The sequence below is a fragment of the Pempheris klunzingeri genome, chromosome 6 (assembly GCF_042242105.1).
Source record: "Pempheris klunzingeri isolate RE-2024b chromosome 6, fPemKlu1.hap1, whole genome shotgun sequence".
NCBI classification, from domain to species: domain Eukaryota; kingdom Metazoa; phylum Chordata; class Actinopteri; order Acropomatiformes; family Pempheridae; genus Pempheris; species Pempheris klunzingeri.
In genome coordinates this window covers 10,455,612-10,479,285 of record NC_092017.1, presented here as the reverse complement: position 1 = coordinate 10,479,285, position 23,674 = coordinate 10,455,612, and the positions used below count along the sequence as shown (strand labels likewise).

Sequence of the window (23,674 nt, the reverse complement as noted above, 5' to 3'; positions counted from 1 at the left end):
CCTTTGTTCAGCTGTACACAGCCTGTTGCTCATGAAGCACGACCATGTGTGGACTCTAACTGCATAGGAGCTTCTGAAAAGATGAATCCACTTGGTGTTCGCTGCACTCTTCACTAATATTTACACCAGAGTTATAGTCGTGTCAGACAATTTATTTAAAGAAACTGCGGTTTAAACTTCTAGATGTTCACCAACCAAGATAAATCTAAGAGGTAAATGTCATTTTCACAGGAAGGACAACTACAAGATAATCATATATATCCACAGTAGTAAAGAGAAAACTGGGTCATCATTCTGCTTTCTATTTGCCTTTATTCTATCTATACTCCCCGACTCTTCCTATTCTTCCATACGAGTCACTTTGTATGTTTGATCCTTTGATGATAACGGTCTCTGTCAGACTCGGTCACGTCACGCAGTCACACGCTGTAAACTTCTTCACAAAAACAAATCTCACTTCTATTAGCCGTGTTTCTGTCGTTGTCGTCCCTTTGGGACACTGTCGGCGTCTGTTTGCAGGACAGTAAATCCTCCTGACCTACTCTTCTAAGCCACCCTCTCATTCGAGTAAATGTTGAGTGAGTAAACAAGACACGTAAAATCAAATACCTTTATTCAGTTTGTGCAAGTTGTACAGCAGATGGTGTTCCGTGTATTTGGACGGTACAACGATTTACACAATTCTGGTTAGGTCTCTTTATTTAACTCTGAAATGGTAACATCCAATCACAACACTACTTGGGTTAAATTTCAGTGGAACATATGGCTTCTGAATCATCTACAAGGTGAGGGGAACAGAGACGAAGGTCCAACAATCTCACACAAATGTCTTATGTCAGATTGCATGGAGTGAGAAAGAAAAACATCCTTAAAAAAAAAACCATTTTTCTGCTGTATTAGGTTAAAACATCAGTGCGTTGTATTTACGTTGCATTCGACAGATGCAAGAGGTGTTCCATCTCCTGCACTTGGTCCTCAACAGTGTTACTCTTACTGCGGATTTGACATCTGCAACAAAAATATCAATGACTAAAACTCCTAATTTAAAATATGTGAACAGGAAAAGGAAATAAAAGCATGACTTTAAAGGGTCAGAAGCTTTCCTAGTAAAAGAACTGTAATTTCTTACGGCAACAGAACCTAGCAGACACTGAATCTCAGGTCGTTTCTGCATTGAATTTGAAGTGTCACATTTAAATATTGTAACAGGTTAGCCAAATGCAAAAAGACACAGAGAAATGGTGCTTGTTAAGGCAAAGTATAAAACTCTGCTATGGGAGGTTCGTGGTGGTGTAGGGACAGATCAAAGGTGTGAATTCAAGCGTGCTCCAGTCGTTGCTATAGGAATGGCAGTGATGGATCAGGATCAAAACTGTTTCAGATCCTCTGAACAGAGCTTGTGCCGCTTAACGAGTGACCATTCCAGACTGTAGGATAGAAAAGCAAAAGACTGACAGCTGTGAGGTCTGTGTCGGGAGCATCAGCGTTAATGGAAAATGAACCACAAACTAAGCATTCCTCACATGAACATCCTAATGATTTTACAACAAACACACACTTTGCTATAACGGCGTTTAAACTCATGCAATTATGCAATATTTTGCCCCACGGCCCCAAGCAGAAATTAATTCACGCTATATGTTCTCTGGCTGCAGAATGTGGAGAAGAATACAGAAGAAAACAAAACAAAGAGGAAATCGGTCAACTTCTTTAAACATTAACACCCAAGCACAAGAAGGTACTTTAAAATTTGCAGGGTGCACAGTAGGATGTGCAACACAGCAGCTGAATCCTGGACTGCCGTCTGGTGTCCATCTAGGAAAGAAAAGTCAGAGAAGAGTTATGGATTGGTTTCAAAAATCTTTGTCTTGGATTGAGATTGTAAATTAGTTTCATCTTCCATACAAATGCCCATAATCACCAGCTTTGATGTTTCACTCACCTCTTTCAGCTTCTAGTTAGAATTCCTTTGCCTCACATTCTTGTCTTTGTGATTTGCATTGGAGTTGCTCTTACTGAAAAATGCATTACAGATAGACATGAGTTCTGTGATAGGGAAAAAACAAACAAACAAACAAACAAACACCTACTGAGGTGCTAAGCTGCTGACTGTACTTACAGAGGAGCAGATCCTGAGTCGTCATCTGGCCAGCGGTAAATGGTTGATGAGGGGAGGCAAACAAAAACAAGAGTCAGTTGACAGAAGGTCACGTGTGTGAAAGATGTGAGCGGTACATGCCAGCCACCACCCCCCCCACCCTCAGATGACGGTAGCAAATGTTAGAACATGACATCCTCCGCAGTGTGATTCCAATGAGGTTAATGATCAAATCCAACTAAACATGAACTGAAGCATGCCTATCTGCCTGCCTGCAATGAATGATGCAACAAAATCCATAGACAATTATTCATCTAGAAATTTCACACAGTCATTTGTATTCTAAAAAAAAAAAAAATAGACTACCACTTAATAGACTACCCTGTGTCTCTTTGGGAAATCTGCTATTCATGAACACTTTTGTAGACTGTCCAGAGTCACCCCATAGCATCACAGAGGCTCATGCAATACAAGCAAAGGACACCAAAAGAACACCGCAGTGGCAGTATTAAGATAGAAAAATAAGCATAGTTTGACTGGCAGAGCTAACACACAACCCGGCTTGTATAGTGGCACATCAGAACATGAGCACGTATTCACATGGTAAGGGAGGAGTCGGCCATCTCTGTGGCCACATGGTGAATGAGACAGATGTAAATGATGTATTGATCCTGAGAAGAGGACTGCCTCATTTATCATGCACAAAGTACAAGATGCAGAAGGCATGCAGACAGAATGCTGAAACCTCTCACTTGTCATCCTATCCAGTCTCATGTCAAACCATTACACTAGTCTGAGTGTCTCATTTGACTCTTTCATTGGCTCAACACGTGATTTAAAAAAGAAAAAAAAAAAAAAAAAAAGGACCAATAGTGGAAAGAAGATACTTTGAGCTCGCTCTGATTGCAGGGCCAGTGAAAGAGTGACCAAATCTTTGAGCACATTCCTCGTAGAAGTGGTGACTATGAAAGCAGTTCATTCAGACTCCCATAGCTTTGTCCAAGCGGTCATCTCAGCTCAACCACTTCAGTCTGACATGCAGTTTTGTCCACTTACCAAAATGCAAAATCAGCAGCGAACAGAGAAGTAAAAATGTAAATAATAAAAAGAATAGTTTCTATCACAGACTGTTTACACCTGATCTTTTTTGAAAAATGTTTAAATAACAGCAAAACCAAAGACAATAAGGTTTCATATTGAATGCATGCAACTACAGTCTATACATCTCCCCACGAAGAGCATTGCTTTGCTTTAATAGTCTCCTGCTCGCCACTAGAGGGCAGTAAATCTTCAACTCACAATACAGTAAACACGGCCTCCAGTTTGATGTGTTTTTGTCCTGCTTGAAGTCACTTAAAACGGCTTCTTTGCATTATTTTAGGCACACATTACAACAGAGGACAGAAGTTGAGTGCAGGCTGGGAAATGGCCATATGCATCCTCAAAAAGTCAGTACATTCATTTTCAGATGGCTATTTTCACAGTCACTTTAGGAGCTAAATGTTGATGATATAATGGCATATTTATCCTGCCAAAACCTGTGTAATTAGTAAAATAATGCAGAATGGATAGTTTAGAGTTTTAGGATACACTTATCATTGTGGCCAATTGGCAAATAAGATTCTCAGCTCTAACTGACAGTTCACACCATAAACACCCTGTTATAACAGGGACAGCACTAGTGGCAGCATGTTGATGAAGATTAAATTCAATATAGGAGGCCCAGTTATAGCATCTCATAGAGCTATGAAACAAGATTTTACAACTCTGGTAGGTTATCACTTCATCGTATGTTGTGTTGTTTGCTGGGTAAAACAGCAGAATTCAAGGATAACTGGTATTTTTAAACCTCAGCGCAATTTTTCACATTTTGGGTTCGAAATGACCAGAATTGGATTGCAGCGTTGTACGAGGTAAATTTACTGTTTTTGTCAGTGAAGTCTGGTGGGTTGCGATACAATGGCTGGTTAAACAAAAAGGATCTTACAGGTTTGTCTCTAAGGGCATCATTTCCATAATGTTGTCACACACTATCTGAAAGTGGGTCAAACTATCTGACCCAGTCAGTGGCAAAAAAAAGTAGCAGACGTGTTTTGGTTAGATGCAAATGCCCCAAAGGCCAGGGCAATTCAATGGACCCATTCCAAACCTCTTTGTACCCAACAGTCATTTCAAACACAAAATATGTAATATTATGTTATGTAAAAAAAATGGCTCATGGACTCATACTTCAGTTATCCTTGAAGTTACTCAAGTGATAATATAAAAGCAATGTGACCCCATGTGTATCTGTTTGCCAGTGACTTGTAGTTTTCTGGGGTTTCTTTTGTTGATTTTTTTTTTGGCCTGAACCCCCTGACACTGTGGTAACACAGTGGTTTCATTGCAATTAATGAACAGTCTATCACACAGTGCTAATGACAGCCTAAACACAACATAATAGACGGTATAATATGTAGTAGGGTTAGGGTAATATGTGGGTTACGTACCGTCATTGACCTCATCGGGCTTTCTCCTCTTCTCATAGATGAAGATGATGGTCACCAGGATGATGACCTCAGCCACAATGCCAAGGAAAGGCCAGAGAGCAGCCAAGCGACTGCGGACACGCAGGTGGATCTTGTCGGTGCTTGCGCCAAGTTCATTGGTTCCGGAGCAGATGTAGTCCCCGATGTCACTTTCGATGTTCAGGTTGTTAATGGTCAGCGTGGTCTTGTTAGGGGTGCTCTTGATCTCATATTTGTCAGTGGTGCCGTTGATGATGGGCTGAGGGTTGTTTTTAAACGACAAGTTAATGGTGCAAATAGCAAGACAGGTGTGACCATTCTGCATCATTTCATTTTTCTTTATGACTGAAGCATTGCACATACACCATTTGCAACGTATAAGCCATCACAAAGTTAAAGGTGGCTAAAATGTTAACGTTCATGCTGTCTGGTTTCGAGCTGTATGCCAAAATATATCATAGATACTTTTAAGATGATAAAAAAAGAGACACATACAGTGTGGGCACCATTTTCCTCTTTGAACCAAGTCCACTCAGTGGGCAGTGGATAGCCGTGGCCCACACAGACCATCACACCTTTGTCCTTTTCGTTGCCATGCTCAGAGTGCTTGTAGGCAGCAACATGGGGGAGTGCTAAAGCAAAGAACACAAACACATATTATGATCAGAATGTGAAGTTTTTTTGGTGCAATTCACCATTAAGGATCATTGATGATCCTGTGCCAAAAACAGCTGAAAACTGGGTGTCACCTGCACATGCAGCAGATAATGGAACAGTGACAAGTTTGATCATGAATTTAAATGAAACATGCTTTTGTGTAAACTGGTAGCTTCCTTCAATATGTCTGTAATAGCTTGCTTAGTCCCAAAGCTTCACACATACAATAAAACAAGATGTATTGTAAGTAGATCAATACCAACAGTTTATGGATGCATAATCCTTGATGCATTGCATTCAATATTATCAGTACTCGCTGTTAATAAAACAATAATGTAACATGGACATGAACTTTGAAATGACTGAGGAAAGCAACTTTGATCTTTAATATTCAATAATTAACTTACTTTTGACTTCAATTGTCTGATTCACCTCTGGATCAGTCAGGAACACACATTCATACTTTCCACCAGTAACGTAGGTGATCTTCTCCAAACTGTGGAAATAAAAGCATTAAGGATTTGAGAACTCCTTGCAACACTTAGAAATCTGGTGTATTTTCCTCTGCAGACCTAGCGATTTCGCATTTAGCAAGTGTTGACTTCTGACTAAATCTGCTGATGCCACATTATTGACAGTGCTTAGTTTTCCACTTAGCTAAGTAGATAATTCACAACAGACCTGTTTTTTGCTCAAGAGCTGTAAAAGTAAAGCTGCTTGTCCATGCAACAAATATTTAAAATTTTCCCTGGTAATCACAATCACACTTTTGTTTGGTGCTGCCCCACACAGTTGTGCCTGCTCTCTCTAATGGGGAATTAAGGTCATGGCAAGTGAGCACACTGCTAGGGGCGCTTATCCGTGCTGCCAAGACTATCGGCAAAGCTGCACAACTGCACGGTCCATCTCTCTGCTAATCAAGAGCAGTGAATGGCTGAATGGCGCCCCTAGCTCTTCTGCTAATGGAGGCAGCCAGAGAGGAAGGGATGATGGTGAGAGGGGGAGGGACGACAGACAAGCAAAAGGCAAATAGCAAGGGAGAAAGCATTGGAGGATAAAGATATCTATTGACTGTAGTAACAGAGCTAGAAAGGGACAGCACAGAAGACTAAGAATAATAGCTAGAGAAAGACGTCCAAGGCTAGCAGCTCTCTTTTAGGCTGAGACACTGTTCAGTGTCTTCTAATTTCAATGACAAACTAGACATGCCATTTTCTTGTATGGTTAATTCTCTCAGCACTGCCAAAACATGAACAGGCCTCCCCAAAAAAAGAAAAAAAAAAAAAGAAGTAGTTTTTTCTGCTTCACCTTACAGCATATAAACATCACCAGATTCAAGACAAAGGAGCGTTCATATTTCTATCAGATGATGAGCACCATAATTCTGTCAAATTGCCTGCGGGGCAGATCTACACATATGGCACACTTGGGTGAATATGGCTGCTTACCGGATGAACGTGAATGGAAAAGCATCAGGGGACTTGGAGTCTTCAATGAGCTTGCCATTGTGGGTCCAGTAGGAGCCCTTGATGGGAAGGCTGGACTCTGTCAAGTTGCAGGAGAGGGTTGCAGAGGTCTGGTTGCTGACCTCTGAGGGTTCGGTGATGATGTTTGGGGCTTAAGATAAAGAGAGAGGGAGAATACATCATCCTTTCTCGAAATGCACAACATTTTTGCAGGTTTAGACATCAATGGTGCCCTACAAAGGACAAACTACATTCTTGATCAAAATTGAGTTATAACCTGTATCTGACTTTCTGATATCTACTTTCCTGTATAGAACATTATTAAGCTGTAGAAATGTGTTCTTTCTTTTCTTTTTTTTTTTTAAATTTGCAGTAACTGCAAAAAATATCAAGTGAACTCTAGCTTGGGAGATAGCTGTGGCTAGTCTTAGCTCAAACTGATTTTTCCCTTGTTATCTGTAAATGAAAAATATCAAATCAATCAATAATCATTTAATTTACAATTTGCCATCCAACGTGAAAACTTTAAATAATCTTTTCCCGCAAAACTTCACCCCTTCTGTAATTACTGCACTCCGCCTTTGTTGGGCAGAAAGGCTGTCTAAATATCCTAAAACTCATTAATGACCCAAAGTTACGGTCTTGAAATGCATCAATTAAGATTTACATTTACATTTTGTCTTTCAACACTCAACAGTTGTCTTTACAGAAACAAATGATATGATGTAACGAAATGTCACAGGGCATATCACGTACATGGCAGCCCTGCGTCCCACGCTCAAAGAAATAATAGCTAGGCAGAGTGGACGAAGCTAACAATGAGATCACAGCACTTGACTGTTATTCTTCTTGCTGTTGCCAGTAGGTAAATATGGATTGGGATGCATGCCATTTTTTTCTGAGACAATTGTTGAGTGTTAGCCTAAGTGGACGGGCAGAAATCATAAAAGTACCAAATAAGCCCCATACATTTTCTTTAAAACTTACCAAGTCTGAGGAGGATAAAAAACATTCTCACAAATTAAACCAATAAAACAGTGAGACATAAATGCAAGTTCTGAACAAATGCACAGAACTTTCCGACAAAGGTGGAAAGAGCTCCCCAAAATGGAGAGATCTGTCACACAACAGCAGAAAGGAGGGGAGAACAGGAGTTATACTGGAAATCTAGTAGGTACGGTAGTCTACAACAAGGTGATAGGGAAGAGATCTTTTCATAACTACATGCAGAAGAAGCAACAAGAGGATTGAAAAATTATTGGCAGTTTCACTGTCAATCACACGACAAAATGTAATAATGAAGCATTTTTGCTTCTAATTGGGTGAAGAAACTGACCAATTCTTCAAAAATGACGAAAAAATAATACTGGACCACATGGCAGAAAGATACCCCATGGCCCCCATCTTTTTTTTTTTTTTTTTTTAGTAATTAGTTGCCATCTTCTGTGCCTACAGTCCAGTAGGCTATAAGCCACAGCAATGGTCTACAAGCAGAAACAAAAGGGGCATTGTCAATGTTAGTATCAATTAAGGAAATGCTAGGAGGCAATACTAATCAAGTAATCTGACGCCCCTTTTTGTTTCCCTCTGAAATGATTTAGTATTCATACTTTGGTAACATACAATAACTTTCCAGCAGGAGCCATTTGCAAATTTCCAACCTTATGACCAGTATTATATGCTAGAAAACCTGTTGATGTCCAAGCCTTTAAACGGGGGGAAAAAAAGGCATCAGATTGAAGACGTGTTGTGTGTCAGGTGGTACAGGATTAGGGAGCTGCCCAGCCATGCTTTATGACCAGGTGTATATTCTACTACAGGTCAACCTTGGAGCTTTTGGGGTGAGGAGAGGGAGAGTATATACTGGGTGAGGCAGGATTGAGAGGGTATTGGACCAGGAAGCATGGGAGTTGAGTGTAACAGGAGCTGAATGTCCAGGGCTTCACTAATGAGGAGATAACAGCCAAGTCACTTCTCCTCATGCTTCCTCTACCACTCACTTTCAATCACAATAATGTTTGCCTGCGAGCGGATCCACTTGATTTTTGGCGTCTTCTTCAGTTCATTGCGGTCAGGGTCGTTGGAAGCGCGGCACTCATACGTGCCTGAGTCGTCGAGGCTGAGGTTAGTGAGGTGAATGGTGCTGGTGGCATGTGCTACATACGTGGCATTTATTTGCACACGGCCATCCCATGCCCCGTCAAAGAGCTGGGTGAGGGTCTCGTTGGGCTCTTCACCCTCTACAAACCACCACTGCACTTCAGGGATGGGGTTCCCTATCACCTCACAATGCAGCTCTGCGCTGTCACCGATCAGCTTCATCCGAGACAGGGGAGACTTGGTAAAGCCCGCTGAGCCCCGTTTGCAGTCAGCCCAGCAAACAGAGATTTTAAGAAATTTTGATTGTGGTGCGTTTAAAGCAAGCCAGGTGATTTAATGGATTGATGATAAAAGGCAGTGGTGGAAGAAAGACAAGCAAATAGGAAAAAGAAAAGAAAAAGAAAGTTAATAAAACACAAATGAAATGAAAATATGAAAGTAAGCACATAGAAAAGGCATAGATCAGAGCAACATTTTCACCCAATTATTTTTCAAAATGTTTTGATCATTCCTGGTACTCTGACCCATTAAGACGAAAATAAGAGATGCAACATAGAAGGCAATTAGGGATGACTCGAGCTGATCTGAGAGCGCAGCATCAAGCAGCACGCTCAGCTTCCAATTTATGTACAGCAGCCTTGCAATGATTCCTCCCTTTTTGAGGGTTATAATGTTTCATTTTTTTTAGAAAGGTGTTGCCTCAGTGTTAGTCATTTCGAAGGCTGCAATTTGTTTGTAATTGCAGTTGAATTGTAATGTATTACCATTGGAGGTGCTTCTAATATACTGTCCACCCCAGTTATTTCAATGAGAGTGGGCTGCTATTAAGTCTGCATGATCCTCTCCTGATAGACCTGTTATCAGTGTACTTATGTCAATTGCATTTACCAAATAAAGTGCATTTATATCTGCTTAATATTAGCATTTACGCAAAAACAATTGTTGGTACTGTTGCTAAAAATCTGGATCGAGACGTCCCTAAAGGCAGTTATAGCAAAACAACAACAACAGCAAAAAACAACAAGACATTAAAAGCATTCGACCGCATTCCCATGAAATCAAAACAATGTGAAATGAGTGAAACAGAACATGAAGAGAAAAGCAGATGGGGTTGAAATGAGAAACATTTCACATAACTAAAGTAAATTAAAAACTCGTGAAAGCCTTAGGACATGCATCAGGCATTTTGGCTTGTGCCTTCTCTCTGCTGGACCTGGTGTTACCCAGCAGTGCTTGGGGTGTTAAACTAGGCTAACGCATAGCCTATTTTTCAGAACATTCTGCCAGTGATTTAATGCAGGCTATGTACATGACCTCAATGTCCGTTGCAGTCACCATAGTCGATCCCCACAGTGAGGCAAATGCAAACATTCAGTGTTGTTTTGAACTGCTGTGCAACTGGCAGCACCAAAAAATATTTAGAGAAGAATATGTTTAATCTTTTGAATGAAATGTGATCAAATTGAACTATTTTTAGAAAGGTATTGTCAAATGATCAGTACATCCTCTGAAGTGCCGCTGAGTTTTATTTAGGCCGTCAAATCTCGCTTGAGTGTGTATGGGTGGCCGCACTTTTATGTTAAGTCAAATAAATTCGCTTCTTCTTTAGATGTTTTCCTTCACAGTATTGCAGCTCTCCACATTCATGGCGGGCAGGGTGGATATGTTTGGCCACTCAGTGGTGGTCAGAGGGGTTATAAACTTAGGTGGATCCAAGGATAATAACGTTCTCACACTACCAGCTCGTTCCTCTCCTCTTAAAAAAGAAATCCTACACTAACACAAAGCAGTACAAAACCAGGGCTGGGCCCAGAGTACACAGCACCCATAAGGAAAAACAAGAGCACACATTAAAAATCATCTTCTCTATATCAAACTACTACAGAAAAATGCACTTTTTTTTCCTATGTTCACCTCATGCAGATATACTTGATGATTAGAGGCATTTTGAAAATTGATCTTCAACACTAAACTGACATAAATTATCAATTAAGGACAAAGCACAACGGGCATATTTGTGAACTTGTCAACAAGAGCCTCAGCCTCTACATATATATCATGTAACACTTCTAGCTTAGTGGGTTCCCAACCTTTACCAAAGGTCATCCTCCCAGAACACGCTGTATGAAAGTTCAAAATTAAATATAGTCTAGGCCCCAGTCCAAACTATGATTAGATGTAAACCACATGAATCATGACAGTGTAATTTACTGCCTACACCTCTGTGCTCTATGACTCTATATGTTTGTAGGCCCTTTAAGAGAACAAATTCCATAGTTGATTTTCTGTTTTCACATATGGTCAACAACAAGCTAAATGGCCTGAACAATGCACAGGAATGCCTGTAGATCTATAATTTTAACATACAGAGGGAAAAAGATTAAATATTTCATGTGATACAGAGATAGCATGAGATTTGCTATGCACAAAAACGCAGAGAGGAGCAAATAAACCCAAACTATGGGGATTCATGCTTTATCTTCATAGAAAGTTCATTTTCCATTCAAACAGTTGGTTAAAAATTAACAACTCAAGTTGAGTTTTACTCAACCTTTTGAAAACACAAAGGCTGAACCAAAGATTAAAACTGTAATCCTCAGGCCACTTTCAACACTAATGTAACAAAGTATATTGAAATTTTCACGCTGAACAGGAAAAACAAGTACAATGCCACAGGTTTCCAACAGAAGATGGATGTCACAGGTTTCCAACCGGATTAAGGCAGACACGTTGTTTAAAGAGACCATTTCAGGCTTTAAATTCAGCCTTCTGTTATTTGACCAACAACTTGTGGTGAGGGGAGTGTGCTAATCAAGTAGCCCACTTTAACCAATGTAATCATCCAGTGTTGGTGGACCAACACAGATTTGTCACCAATGTAAGACAGACGTTAACTCCCACACCTCCATCCAAAAATAATAATAAAAAAAACAGTCACTGTCAATGCTACTGCTTAGACTGCAGGGTTTTATCGTAAAATGATAATTTAAGTGAAAGCAGGTTATGCAGCTGGAGTCTCAAAATGGTGGTCAATAACAAAATGAGTCTGTATTCAACACCACTTACCAAATTAATGAGACTTAACGTCAATTACTTAACATATGTGGAGGGAAAAAAAACTGCCTTTTTCACACAAAGTAGCCTTACCTACCTGTCTGCCTCATAACCCACTTTTCATGCCAAAGTTACACTGGAGAAGAAGCTGAAACTCTAGGGAAATCTAATTTTACCCATGATCTACTCCAGGGCTGTCGTTGCCAAAGCAGGAAACACTGAGTGGCATGCAGGCTCCTTAAATGCGACTAACATGCATAAACAGTCTGGTTGCTGGTATCAACTCTCTGGAAAATAAAGGGGCCCTGAGCTTTACCCTTGCATTAGGAATTTGTATATTTGGTGCATTTAACTTATGTCCACAATATATTATGTCAGCGCATGTACTTTCCCCCATCTCTCTTAACTTCCTTAGGATGATGAAATACTGCAAAATTACTCCATTTGGGTATTTTTATGCATACTTAAATGATTGTGCGTAGCTCTTTTAGAGTTACAAAGACATTTTATCAATGCAATTTCAACATCATGCCATTTTAGATAAGTAATAGGCATTAGTGTCATAAAAACGCACAACATTAAATTCTTGATATGACTGAGCACTAAAACAACTGAATCAGTCTCCTTCCTCTAAATTCTGCATAATGTGTGGACTACCATTGTATTATATCATTGATGTAATCATTCTTTGAAAGTTGAAACAGCAAAAATATACAACTGGCTTTATAAAAAAAAACTAAAAACACTGTGTGGATCTTTTTTCCACCTCAGATTTGGGGACAAGTCTTACCAGAGGGTGTTCACGTAAGAAATGTGTCATTATTTGTTATATAGCTCTGAACTTAACGTTGACGCACGTCATGTGACAGATAATTGACTATGATGTCTGTAATCAATCCAAGTGCTAAGTATGAATAGCATGTAGCTCTTTATCCAGTGGTGAACCAGGTCGACAAACTGATTGGAGGCAGAGGGGCTACCAGCAGGTCATTTAGTAACTAGGTTCTCAACCTTTTAACAGCAAACGTACTATAACACGATGTGATAGAAATCTGAAAATACTGTATTGTGGCAGATGGCGGGCTTCGTGTGAATTGGGCCTGCAAACCGTCTGGATCAAAGACAATTAACGGTCGTGTAATCGGAACAGACCTCCATCTACCGCTCAGTGGTAGCGTTACAAGCCGGTTTGTCAGCAGCTGTGAGGAAATAATTACCACAAATACTGGCGTTAACACGACCCTACCCTTACAGTGGTTTTAAATGACATGGCCCAGGCCAGTTAGCTATGGATGGCGTTACTTACTGGATACTAACCGTTAGTAACGTTGCTCAATTCTTCAGATAACAACACAGTAGCAAATGTTACGGGACCACACGCTTTAAATTACCCTTACACCTCATGTGACCCATTACATCTGCTAAGGTTTGACATCGAGATGGATCGTAGTAACACCGACAGACGAGGAGTCAGTAAAAAAAACCACACATTCAGCGTTACTGTCCTTTAATCACCAAATAGTCATTTCAACGTCCGAAAGGATTTTGCGACTGTAAATTAGGCTAATGTGTCGCTAGCAACAACAGTACGCCGAAAACAGCTAGCGAGAAAATGTGCCTGTCTGCTACGGACATCGGATACGGTGTTTTACATTTTGTATTGACAGCTGTAAAAAGATATTCGACATCAGAGCGCACAGCTGTCGTTACGTTAACGAAGCAGGGATGAAAATGAACCTTTTTTTAATGTTCGCTGTCAGGGCAAAGTCTGTATCTTCAACCAACATGGCTGACACAAAATTCTTACCTGTGGACGCACTGGCTCGCCAACAGCTCAACAAAAGGGCGCTGACAGCCCACAGTAACTCCATGGCAAATTGTTTAGTATTCACTAAGTCGTCGAATAAACGCAGTATTGAATACTGCAGGTTGAGTCTTCTCCCTCCTTTTCCCTGTGAACTTCCGAGGAGGCAGGAGCAGAGTGATCTTCAGTGAAGCCGCTGTAGTTGGTCGTCCTCTAGTTGCACCTCACGCACACGCCCTGATCAGCACGTACACATGACGTATGTTTGGGGGCGTGGTCACGTCAAATGACACACGTTGATCTTCACTTACATTTAAACCTATTTAATGATCATATTCTCTTTTAATTTGACCAAGTATTGACTCCTTTTGGTATTTTCAATATAAAAAAAAACACCTGTTAACGTGGTGCCATACCCACGGATGATGAAGAGGTTTAAGAAATTACTGCAGTATTTTAGAGTGAATTATTAAGTTACATCTCTTTGGCTAACTTCTGAATTACTGGGTGCTCAAGGGAGTCTAGGTTTCATCTCCAGGAAACTTACTCTGAAAATACTCTCTTAATCAGCTAATCTGCAGGTCAAGGAGAAACTCATTCAGCAGGGATGGGACAATACACTGAGCACACAATTTCTGGAGTTAAGTTAACTCAAAAATCAAATGGGCAAAAAAAAAAGTGATGCAAAAAGTCTTGGTGTGGTGACTTGTAAGAGCGTACGATGACACATAAAACACACAAGACAAATTCCTGACAATTTGTTTGTCCACTGTCAAAAGACAATATGAAAGTCAATCAGTGGCCAGACTTTAATCCTGTTTAAATTCAATGTAGTTAGTTTCAGGTTACTAGTCATATAATAGTGTTAGAAAATCGCAGATTCAGATATGCTGAGGTCTCTGAGCAAAAGCAAGAAAGTTGCTAACCTATCAAAATAGATCTGAATACTGTCAATTTGTCACAAGATATTTTGTGTTGATTCACAAAATCTAAATCCTGGCTGTTACAGTGGAATAAGCTACAGAGAAATAGCTAAAGGGGTGGCCATAGCTATTAAATCTGTATTGACTAAATATTAAAATAGATTGCCATATTTCAAGGTCCACAATTACAAGGTCACAAATACTTAAAGTGTTAGCCACAAAGGCAACAATAAACCCTGAAATCCATCAGCAATTTCACATTGTAAAGTCAAACGCAGCCATAAATCAAGTGTATCTATTGGTCCACTAGTTAGACCAATGTTCTGTTCATAACAATCCCCTCAGATTAAAGGCCTTTGAACCTGAACCCCACAGGAGAACAGCAGTACAATGCAGAGGAAATACACCCATGTGGATAAACAATAAAAGGAAGCAGAATTTATTGAACATTTAACAGGCAAGTACCCTGTTGAGAGATTTAATATAGACTCTGTTTACTATCTGCATAACAGGCCTTTGAAAGTACAAAACAATCTCAAAATCGTATTATGCATTGAAATGACTTCCAGCAGTGCTCACTAAGAATGTCATTGTTCCCTGGTTGGTGCTGGGTTGTTCTAAGGGCCTGCAAGATGCCATTAAAGGGACAAATCATTCAGACTGGGAAACACAGAACAGCACAGCTCATAACTTATGTTTGCCAAAAAAGCTTACCATACTACTATTTTATTTATTTGGTATTAGGACAAACGACTATTTTTTTTTTGTGTGCGATGATAGTTTTTATGCAACACCAATGAACAAATTTTAGAAAATGTCCTGCTTGTTTTTCCTGCGTGCCCATTTAGTGTCAACCACAGCACCACATACTGAGTGCAGCAAAAGAAAACAGACGTTTCCCCTTTGTTTACATACAATTAAAACACATTTGTTCATAGTTACTGTCAGTTCATGGATGTCTTTGAGTCCACTTTATGACTACTGCTGCTCATGATTAAACCTTCACAGATTATTATATACACACACACCCACACCCACACACACACATACACTGAGAATGCTTTACATGAACTCTGAGTGGTAGCACCCAAACATCTTTATTTTTTGTATCAGTTCAAAATTTTTTGTGGACACAATCATACTGCAAATCAATAGTTTTTCAACTGGCAACTTTAGAAAATAGTTAATTTACCTTTAAGTTAAAATGCACAAATGCATTTGTGCAAGTGTTTCGAAGAGTTCGATGTGAAAAGCTGATCCACATTTTAGGGTTGCAGCTAAAATAAAAAAACAACATCTTTGTGTGTGTGATTCAGTAATGACTATCCACATCATTATTCAAACAGCACAAAATTACTGCAATTTGACAAATCATTTTAAGTGCAAACAATCATACCTGTGTGGTGTCAGGTAGTCCTTAAAACTGTAAATAGATCTGGACAGTAAAATAATTTTATAACCCTATAATTTTTGTTTTTTGAACTAAAAAGAATCAAATGCGACATCATCCCAAGCCATGGAAGTGCACACGTCAGCAGTGCACTACAGTGCACTTTGGGTCATATTATCTGAGAGATATGAATGCTGCTCATAAAAAGGAAAAACTGCACAACTCTTTTTGCTTCACTGGCCAAAGTGGATAATTTTAAATCATACAAGTCTGCAGATTTCAAAGAAAAAAAAAAAAACAGCAACTGTCTTGTTGTCCCGAGTCTTCTACCTTTGGATTCCTTTGTGTTCTCCCCTTCTGTATGAGGTGATTCGGACAATTCGAGCCACTTGTTTCTCCACATCCTCCCTGATAGAAGCAGCATGCCAGGCCTCCACCCCTTCCTTTGTTCAGATTCCTGATGAAGGTGGGAGTAACAGGACGGGCAGAAATACATGGACCTCACGTATCACTTACCCCCGAATCAGGCTCGGGTGCTCCTGGTGAGATGCACTCAGGTCTCTGCCCTACAGCAGGGAGAGACTGGAGGTCACCGCTCCGAAGTACAGCAGCCTAAGAGCTATAAACAGCTCGTAGGGTGACAAGGACAAATGTGTCTCTAGGAGTTATCAGTGGAGCTGTCATTGCTGGTCGAACTTGAGGACTGAGGGGTAGAGGCAGATGAGGAGGATGAGGAGGAGGAAGAGGAGGAGGTAAAGTTCATCCCTGAAAGTTCTGGAGGGTTCGTTGCAGTGTTCTGTCCGCTCAAGCTTTTCCTGCACACTGGACAAGTGTCATGCTGGGGAGAAACAATGGGGAAAATTATGGCGCTGTTCAAGTGTCACTGTTACCCCCTAGTTTCAGAGAGCAAATGGTGAATATTTAAGAGGGAAGAGTGTTCGATAGCTGAAGTGTAGTACCTGTTCCAGCCAGGGGACTATGCAGTCATTGTGGAACATGTGATTGCATGGGAGCTGCCTCACATTTTCTCCAACACTGTAATCTTCTTTACACACTGGACATTCCAGCCCTGAAGCTGAAAGACAAAGCATGTTAAGAGTGTTAAATGTGATCTCCAAAGTGGCTTTGGATTAAAAGGTTCACCAACAGTGACATTACATTAGGAACTATCACTGGTATATAGAAAAACAGTCTCTCATAGCTGACAGCTATTGACACAATAAAACGCTGCCAGTCTGGAACACAGAGGGTTGGATGCTAAGCGACTGGTCTGACTTGCCTTTAGCTATACAAAGTGGCAGTTGCACAACCAGCTCTCTAAAGCCTGATGTGATGGGTGTGGTAAGTAACTAGGATAATGATGATTTCAAAACGGCTGGAGTTATCTGTCACTAGCATTCTCTCTTTTTTTTTTTTTTTTTTTACAGAAACACAACTTTGAGCTCTTGGATTAACGTAAATCCATGGTAAAATGCTTCAAAATGTCTTCTAAGGTTTAAAACTGAAGCCTGACAAAATGGTACTTAACAGCATGCAACCATCTGTCGTAAAGAAAACTATGCTGCCATCCAACTTTGCAAATAACACTCTCTAATATATCAGAAGAAAGGAAAAAAAAAAAAAAAAAAAAACAGGAAACCAGCCATAAAACATTTTATTACACCAATGGTGAGGGATATGTTTTAACTTACCAACATGCTCATCTGTAATTTGTACTGTCGGAAGAGTTTTTATTTTGTCCCTATCAGCAGGAGGAGGCCCCGTGTTCTCGAACTGGTTTAATAACTAAAAATGAGAAAGAAGAAAAGATTCAAAAATAAACTGATTGAATTACATGTATACATATCACACACTGCTTATATTCTTACACAACATCTAACATCCAAAAGATAGATATAATAATAATAATAATAATAATAATAATAATAGATATAATCTAAATCCACTCTCTTTGAACAAGAACAGGTATTGGTTTAAATATTCAATGGTTTCTTGAGAAATACCTGAGTTATAATTGCATCTAGTCCGTTAGCGCCCCAGGCATAATCCATAGGATTTGAATGAAGAACACCCCTTTAAAAGAAACAGTAGAACAGTTAGAAGTCACCCACCACATTTTGTTCAAAAACTGATTACTGGTTTATTATAGCTCTGTTCCAGAGACTTACCAGGGTCCAACACCAATATTTGGCATTGCAGTAGGCGCAATTATTCCATTCACTAGTTGTTGAATGATTCTACAAAAGAGAGCATACAGCTATGATACAGATGTATTGAGGCAGAAATGAAACTGATTTTCAAATGTCACAGTTTGCAATTAAGGAAATCACAGACTTTGCTCTTTACCCCTCTAAAGTGGGAACTCCCTCGTGCCTCCCTGCTTGTCGCCTCGATCCATGACGACTCCTCGGTTGCCTGGCACCATATCGTTGCCGTGATGCCGTTTCCCTTTCCCGCCGGTTCTCAGCATCCCGGTTGTCCTCTGTTCCCAGTCCAGCCCCGAAGTCAAAGCGGTCGTCAAAGACACCGAGGGCAAACTGACCGTAGCCCGAAGGGAACGTAAACAAGTGCTGGTCCACATTCTGGGAGGGAAAAAAAAGGATGAAAGCACTCAGAAAAACATGGGCGCTGTAGTCTTGGTGGTAGAAACAAATGAGGTTTTATGAGTGTCAAATCAAATTTCAGCTCATAGGCAATGCATGCTGATACACACAATTCCCCTGTTCGCTAAAGTAACACTATCATCACAGCTCCAGTAATTTTCCGTAAGTCTTCTCACTGCGCTTACATAAACTACATATTGAGCTAAACATGTTCAACATAACATTACTATGAAGAGTGAAGCTGTGGTTAACTGCAAGAACACAAGTGTAAAGTCTAAGATGAACTTACATTATGTCTAGTACTAGATCAACAAAAACATCAAGGAATTTCATTTAAACATTTTGAGATGTTGCAACAGTGTGGTAGGTCAGAGAGATGTGTGTAATAGTTATTAGTTTGGTCAGAAACCTCAAATGGCTGCTGGTTCTGGGGCCCGCTGGAGATGGTAGACATGGAGCCATTGTCAGCACTAAACAGGGAACAAATAGTTGACAAAGTCATGTCTTGACTTCGTAACAGTAAAGGAGATTCTTTTATTTTTTCCCACCACAGTGTTTCTGTTATATACATTTTGCAACAGGTGCCTGCTGCTATAAAATTAGTGGAGCTGTGTCCACTCCACTGAACTCAGATGAATGGTTGTCTACTCTCTCTCTACTCTGAAGATGAGTGGCTGGAACAGTGACAGGACGCCAACCATTTGCAAAGCCATGACAACCAAACAAACAACAGTGGGAGTTCAGCATTTTCTCCTCAGGCAGAAAGAAATGCCCACTAATGCTCAAATACTTAATGTTAGCGGTGGATCATACAATATTTGAATGGTCTTACTGGCTGCATGGTCAAATATGTGTGATGTGAGAGAATTATTTGAAGTTACTCGTTCCCAATGTGACCCCATCAGACAAGTTTGCAGGCAGAAGTAGTGGAAGAGGAGAGAAGGCAGAATGACAGTAGAGCGGAGGAGAGAAAATGAAGACTAAGTACAGGCTATCATTTAATAATTGATGAGATTCTCATCAATTACAGTTGATGTGTATTACAGTGCCCTTTGTAAGTATGGGTCAAAGATGAATTCTGTATGAATTAAGAGATAAATCAATAGGTTCCAAAGTTATGTTATGCAGTGACGTGTCATTTTATTTCAGATTTTTAAACTACCTATTGATATTCACTCTGACACACATGCGCCAACAGGTGCTGGTGTTTTGCACTGCACTTTTACCCCAAATGTCAGCTACTTAATGTTGGTGAATAACATAATAGGAATGATGGTCAAACATATGAAGATAATGCCTAGATAAATAAAAAAAATTAAAAGCTACTTTTACTGAGACTATTTAAAAAATTAATAATACTTAAGAATTTTCTTATCCATTATGAGTGGTGGCAGTGTCTTCATGTTGACTACAGTATAAAAGTCATAAAACAAATGCTGCCTGTATTAGAAAAATTGCATCCAATGTAGACTTTACACACACCTTCTCTCCTCCAGCAGTTCCTCAATAAACCCTGACTCACATCTTGGACATGTGTACTCCTGCAAGACAACAAAAAGAAACACATTAGACTCATCATAACAAGCTCAAATATCTATTTTACAGTCACTAACATTCACATCCTTTGTAAATGTTAGCTGCATGAACACTGCAGCTAAAGTCCATCAGTGTGTCAGTGTGTGAAAAGTGTGCATGCAAAGTGTAAACGTCTTGATCTCACAGCTGGCTGGTAAGATAAGAATTATCATCATTCGACACTGTTGAAAGTGTCTCGGCCAGCTGTGTCACTATCTGGTGTGGGAGCTGTAGCCTGTGAGCACTTTAAGCAAACACTGAGGACGGCTGAGGGGATCGGCTGGGTCTGTGACCTCCGTTCAGGACGTCCACTGACACCTCAGCATAAAGTCCAGCACCACCAGAATGAGCTACAGCTTTTTTACCTTGCCTGACAGTAACCTGACACTCACTCCGCTCGTTGGTTCATAAAAACCTTGTTGTCTAACATAATTTCAATAACTTATGTGTAGATATAAATGTTTTTGTCCTTATGAGGTTGGTTTTTATACCCTTCTACTGAAAGAAATAATTCTGCTGTATTTTCTGTGCCAGAAATGTCAAAATGAAACTAATACTCGGGCTTTTCTGCACAATAAAACAGCAGTTGCGCATCTGCACGATGTGTTAATGAGACCACAGGTCATTGCCAGTAACCAACAGAAGCCTGTGCCTGATGTTTTACATTGTGAAGGGCACATGTGCGGCTCTGTGACGGATCATTCTAGCTTGGGACAGGCACGTCACTGATGTTGCCTTATGAATGGAAAAACAAGAAAAGCACGCAGAGGCATTGTATCCGCTGGATCATTCACAGACGTGAGTAATAATTTAGTTCACACACTCGTCAGGCAGATTTGTGTTAACAGCGTTTTCCTTGAATACTGGATGTCCATCGTTAGACGCGATCACAGTGTTACAGTTGACGCTGATGCTAGCCAAGATAGCTAATAGTGAACGTTAGGCTAATATGCCTCGTAAACCCACAGTAGTTTAAAGAAAAATATCCCACCAAACGTTGCTACAAATCATACTAGAAAAGTACAAGTGTTCTGTGTGTAATGATTAAGATGTTCGTGTTTGTTTGCTGACTGATCCATTACTTGAGATAACAAGCTAAGTAACACTGGGTCGCGTTAGCAAGATAAACGGAACCTCCTAGCGGCTAGCTAATACCGTTAGCATGCTAACTGTTGGCCCCGCCGCTACAGCGATTTCTGCTACACTAACAACGACACTGTTGTATTTTTCATTAGCTCAACTGTATCCATCTTTACTTTCTGTCCATGATACTTACGGGGAGCCGGGGACTAATCTCTGCCGAGCATCTGTGACAGAAGAACCGGCTGGGCCATGGAGGAGCTTCAGCCATTTTTAGCCACTAAACAGGAGAGAGGGGGAAGGACTACGGAGCACCGGAGAGGTCAATGTTAACCTCCTAGAAAATACGACAACCATGTGATTGAGACGACTGCGCTGCTGCATACAAAACATGATATAACTGTGCTGTATGAATAAAGGTAATTTCCACCTTGACTGAAAAAGCTAAAAAAAAAAAAAAAAGGAACATAACTGGATGGGTCATTTAAAGGAATTACAAAATTATTGACCTAGATTAATGTGAAATTTTAAAATTGAGTTTAGTGAAATGATTGATTAATTACTTAACAATAGATGTTAAGATGGGGAATAGATATGCATCTTATTTTACTGTGAAATCATTAACTTATCTGCATTTGACAGCCCCTAACCTTCATGTGTTTTATAGAATATAGCCACATGGTGGTGCTTTTGTGTATCAAGTGTTGAGGAGTGTTACTGTATTTCACATTGTGGGAAGGAAACTGAAGATTCAATGCACTGTAGGTAAGTTTGATTAGGAAATTGAGGTTTTCAGTCAAGTTGTCATATGTTGGCTAAGAGGTTTTAAATTTATACTCATGTGTATTTGCGGTAGCCTTAGATAAGTGAAGCACTAAAAGACTGGTTCATGTAGCCCAAACAAATCTGCATCATGTATCACCACACTGTGTCTCCACTGAACTCATGTCCTATCCCTGCAGGTTCAGGGCCCCCTGCTCATCCTGTTCACATAAAACCCAGAGATGTGTTTTTGCAATCTGGCATTGCAGTGGACTTATTTTGACACATTACTTTCCCGTTGGAACCCTGTCAACCACCTCTCTGGCCCAACAGGTATACTTTTAGTGTTTTTGAGCAACGCATCTCGACAAACATGGATTTGTGTCTTGTCCTTGATTATCTGACAGAATTCGCTGGCACCATTTTATCAAGTGTCATATCTGAGACATAGAACAGTAAATAAGTAGCCTCTCACATGGGAAAGACATTGTCTCCTTTTTTATGTGAACACAGCCAAGTTCTTGTTGGCGGCCTTCCGGCGGCTCTGAGATAGCAATGAAGGTCTCAGAGACCACTTTGTTACACAAGAACTGGAGGGAAGAAATGATTGATTTTGTTTTGTTTTATGGTCTGTTTTTATTTTTAAAGTCGTAAATTAAAGCGTCCTCAATAATTTTTTTTTCACATGTATCTTTAATGCGATTACCATAACTGAAGATTGACGGCTATAAACATGTCACACAAGTCTGGAGTGTCTCTTGCGCTTGGCACCACATGTTGAGTGTAAGTAGGAGTTCCCATCCGACTGCCCATCAGCCAATCACATCTCTCAAGCCGTCTGGCCTGATTTTTATTTACAAATGTTCAGTTTTATGCTCTTGAGAGAAGGGCTGGATGCAAGCAGCTCCCATTGTGTTTTATGAGTGCACTGTTTTGAATTAAATACATTGTATTGGTATGGCCATGTATCCATATGCTATTCAATATCAGCCATATAGCCAACACACTGCTCTGTTTCACCATCATGCCAAAATCTGTTACACGTTTTGCTGCCCTTACAGGGGAACAGCTGAAACATCTCAGTGACACGATGCCTTAATTTCCCAACATGGCAAACGTAGCATAGATATGATTAGTTCTAATAAGGCCGCGTCTGTTTCCTCACAGCAAATCTCAAAATGTAACCTAGTTAAGTCCTAATGTCCTCTCTCAGCCGGCGTTGTGTCTGATCTGGCCATGTGGGAGCAGGAGCGACACGGCTGTCCCATGGGTTGAGATTAGAGAGGGTCTGATAGCACTGAGGTTTGCTATGTCTGCCTGGCTGAGGTAAGCTATTGTCTTTCTGCGCCCAGTGCGTCACTGCCATCCCAGTCGAATGCTCATTGTAGCAATGCGATCTGGGAAGTGAGTGACTCTGGGTCAGAGACAGGTCATGTGAGCAGCAGTAAACAACTCTACCAGACAGAGGGACCTTCCATGTTGTGTAGTTTTAGGTCACTACTGATGCGGATTTTTGAATATGCTGACCAGAAAATGTAATGCTGATTAAAACATTGAACACATGTTGTAAAACACTGCAATGAATGGACGTAGCTAATTAAATTTCTTCCTGCTTCTGTAATTAAGTAGCTCTTTTTCTTTTCTCTGTCCACTTT

General features: G+C 40.2%; 2 protein-coding genes and 1 long non-coding RNA gene across 3 annotated transcripts; 1 reads left to right on the top strand and 2 right to left on the bottom strand.

Moving 5' to 3' along the window:
* Nucleotides 1–596: 596 nt before the first annotated feature.
* On the bottom strand, nucleotides 597–13,903 carry bsg (basigin). The gene is made up of 8 exons (XM_070832049.1): nucleotides 13,690–13,903; nucleotides 6,711–6,879; nucleotides 5,670–5,758; nucleotides 5,101–5,237; nucleotides 4,588–4,864; nucleotides 2,120–2,144; nucleotides 1,943–2,015; nucleotides 597–1,815 (listed from the first exon to the last, which is right to left on the bottom strand). Exons 1-7 carry the CDS (start codon nucleotides 13,751–13,753, stop codon nucleotides 1,955–1,957), a joined length of 822 nt encoding a protein of 273 aa, XP_070688150.1. The 5' UTR covers nucleotides 13,754–13,903; the 3' UTR covers nucleotides 597–1,815; nucleotides 1,943–1,954.
* A 1,129-nt stretch (nucleotides 13,904–15,032) lies between these two features.
* On the bottom strand, nucleotides 15,033–21,553 carry LOC139203028 (E3 ubiquitin-protein ligase RNF126-like). The gene is made up of 9 exons (XM_070832658.1): nucleotides 21,454–21,553; nucleotides 20,085–20,143; nucleotides 19,012–19,072; nucleotides 18,346–18,581; nucleotides 18,168–18,236; nucleotides 18,003–18,072; nucleotides 17,691–17,784; nucleotides 16,959–17,074; nucleotides 15,033–16,837 (listed from the first exon to the last, which is right to left on the bottom strand). Exons 1-9 carry the CDS (start codon nucleotides 21,526–21,528, stop codon nucleotides 16,658–16,660), a joined length of 960 nt encoding a protein of 319 aa, XP_070688759.1. The 5' UTR covers nucleotides 21,529–21,553; the 3' UTR covers nucleotides 15,033–16,657.
* LOC139203029 (uncharacterized) lies at nucleotides 20,859–23,640 on the top strand. Its single transcript, XR_011584369.1, has 2 exons — nucleotides 20,859–21,676; nucleotides 22,220–23,640. It is a non-coding gene; the product is annotated as an uncharacterized lncRNA (long non-coding RNA).
* The last annotated feature ends 34 nt before the right edge of the window (nucleotides 23,641–23,674 follow it).

Excerpts from the sequence above, each read along its gene's own strand:
- bsg (XM_070832049.1), bottom strand. The coding sequence starts at position 13,753 with ATGGAGTTACTGTGGGCTGTCAGCGCCCTTTTGTTGAGCTGTTGGCGA. Across the intron at positions 6,880-13,689 it reads GCGAGCCAGTGCGTCCACAG|CCCCAAACATCATCACCGAA; the intron begins GTAAGAATTTTG and ends CTTTATCTTAAG. Across the intron at positions 4,865-5,100 it reads AGGAAAATGGTGCCCACACT|CCCATCATCAACGGCACCAC; the intron begins GTATGTGTCTCT and ends AACAACCCTCAG.
- LOC139203028 (XM_070832658.1), bottom strand. The coding sequence starts at position 21,528 with ATGGCTGAAGCTCCTCCATGGCCCAGCCGGTTCTTCTGTCACAGATGC. Across the intron at positions 18,073-18,167 it reads AATATTGGTGTTGGACCCTG|GGGTGTTCTTCATTCAAATC; the intron begins GTAAGTCTCTGG and ends TTTCTTTTAAAG. Across the intron at positions 17,785-18,002 it reads TAGATGCAATTATAACTCAG|TTATTAAACCAGTTCGAGAA; the intron begins GTATTTCTCAAG and ends TCTCATTTTTAG.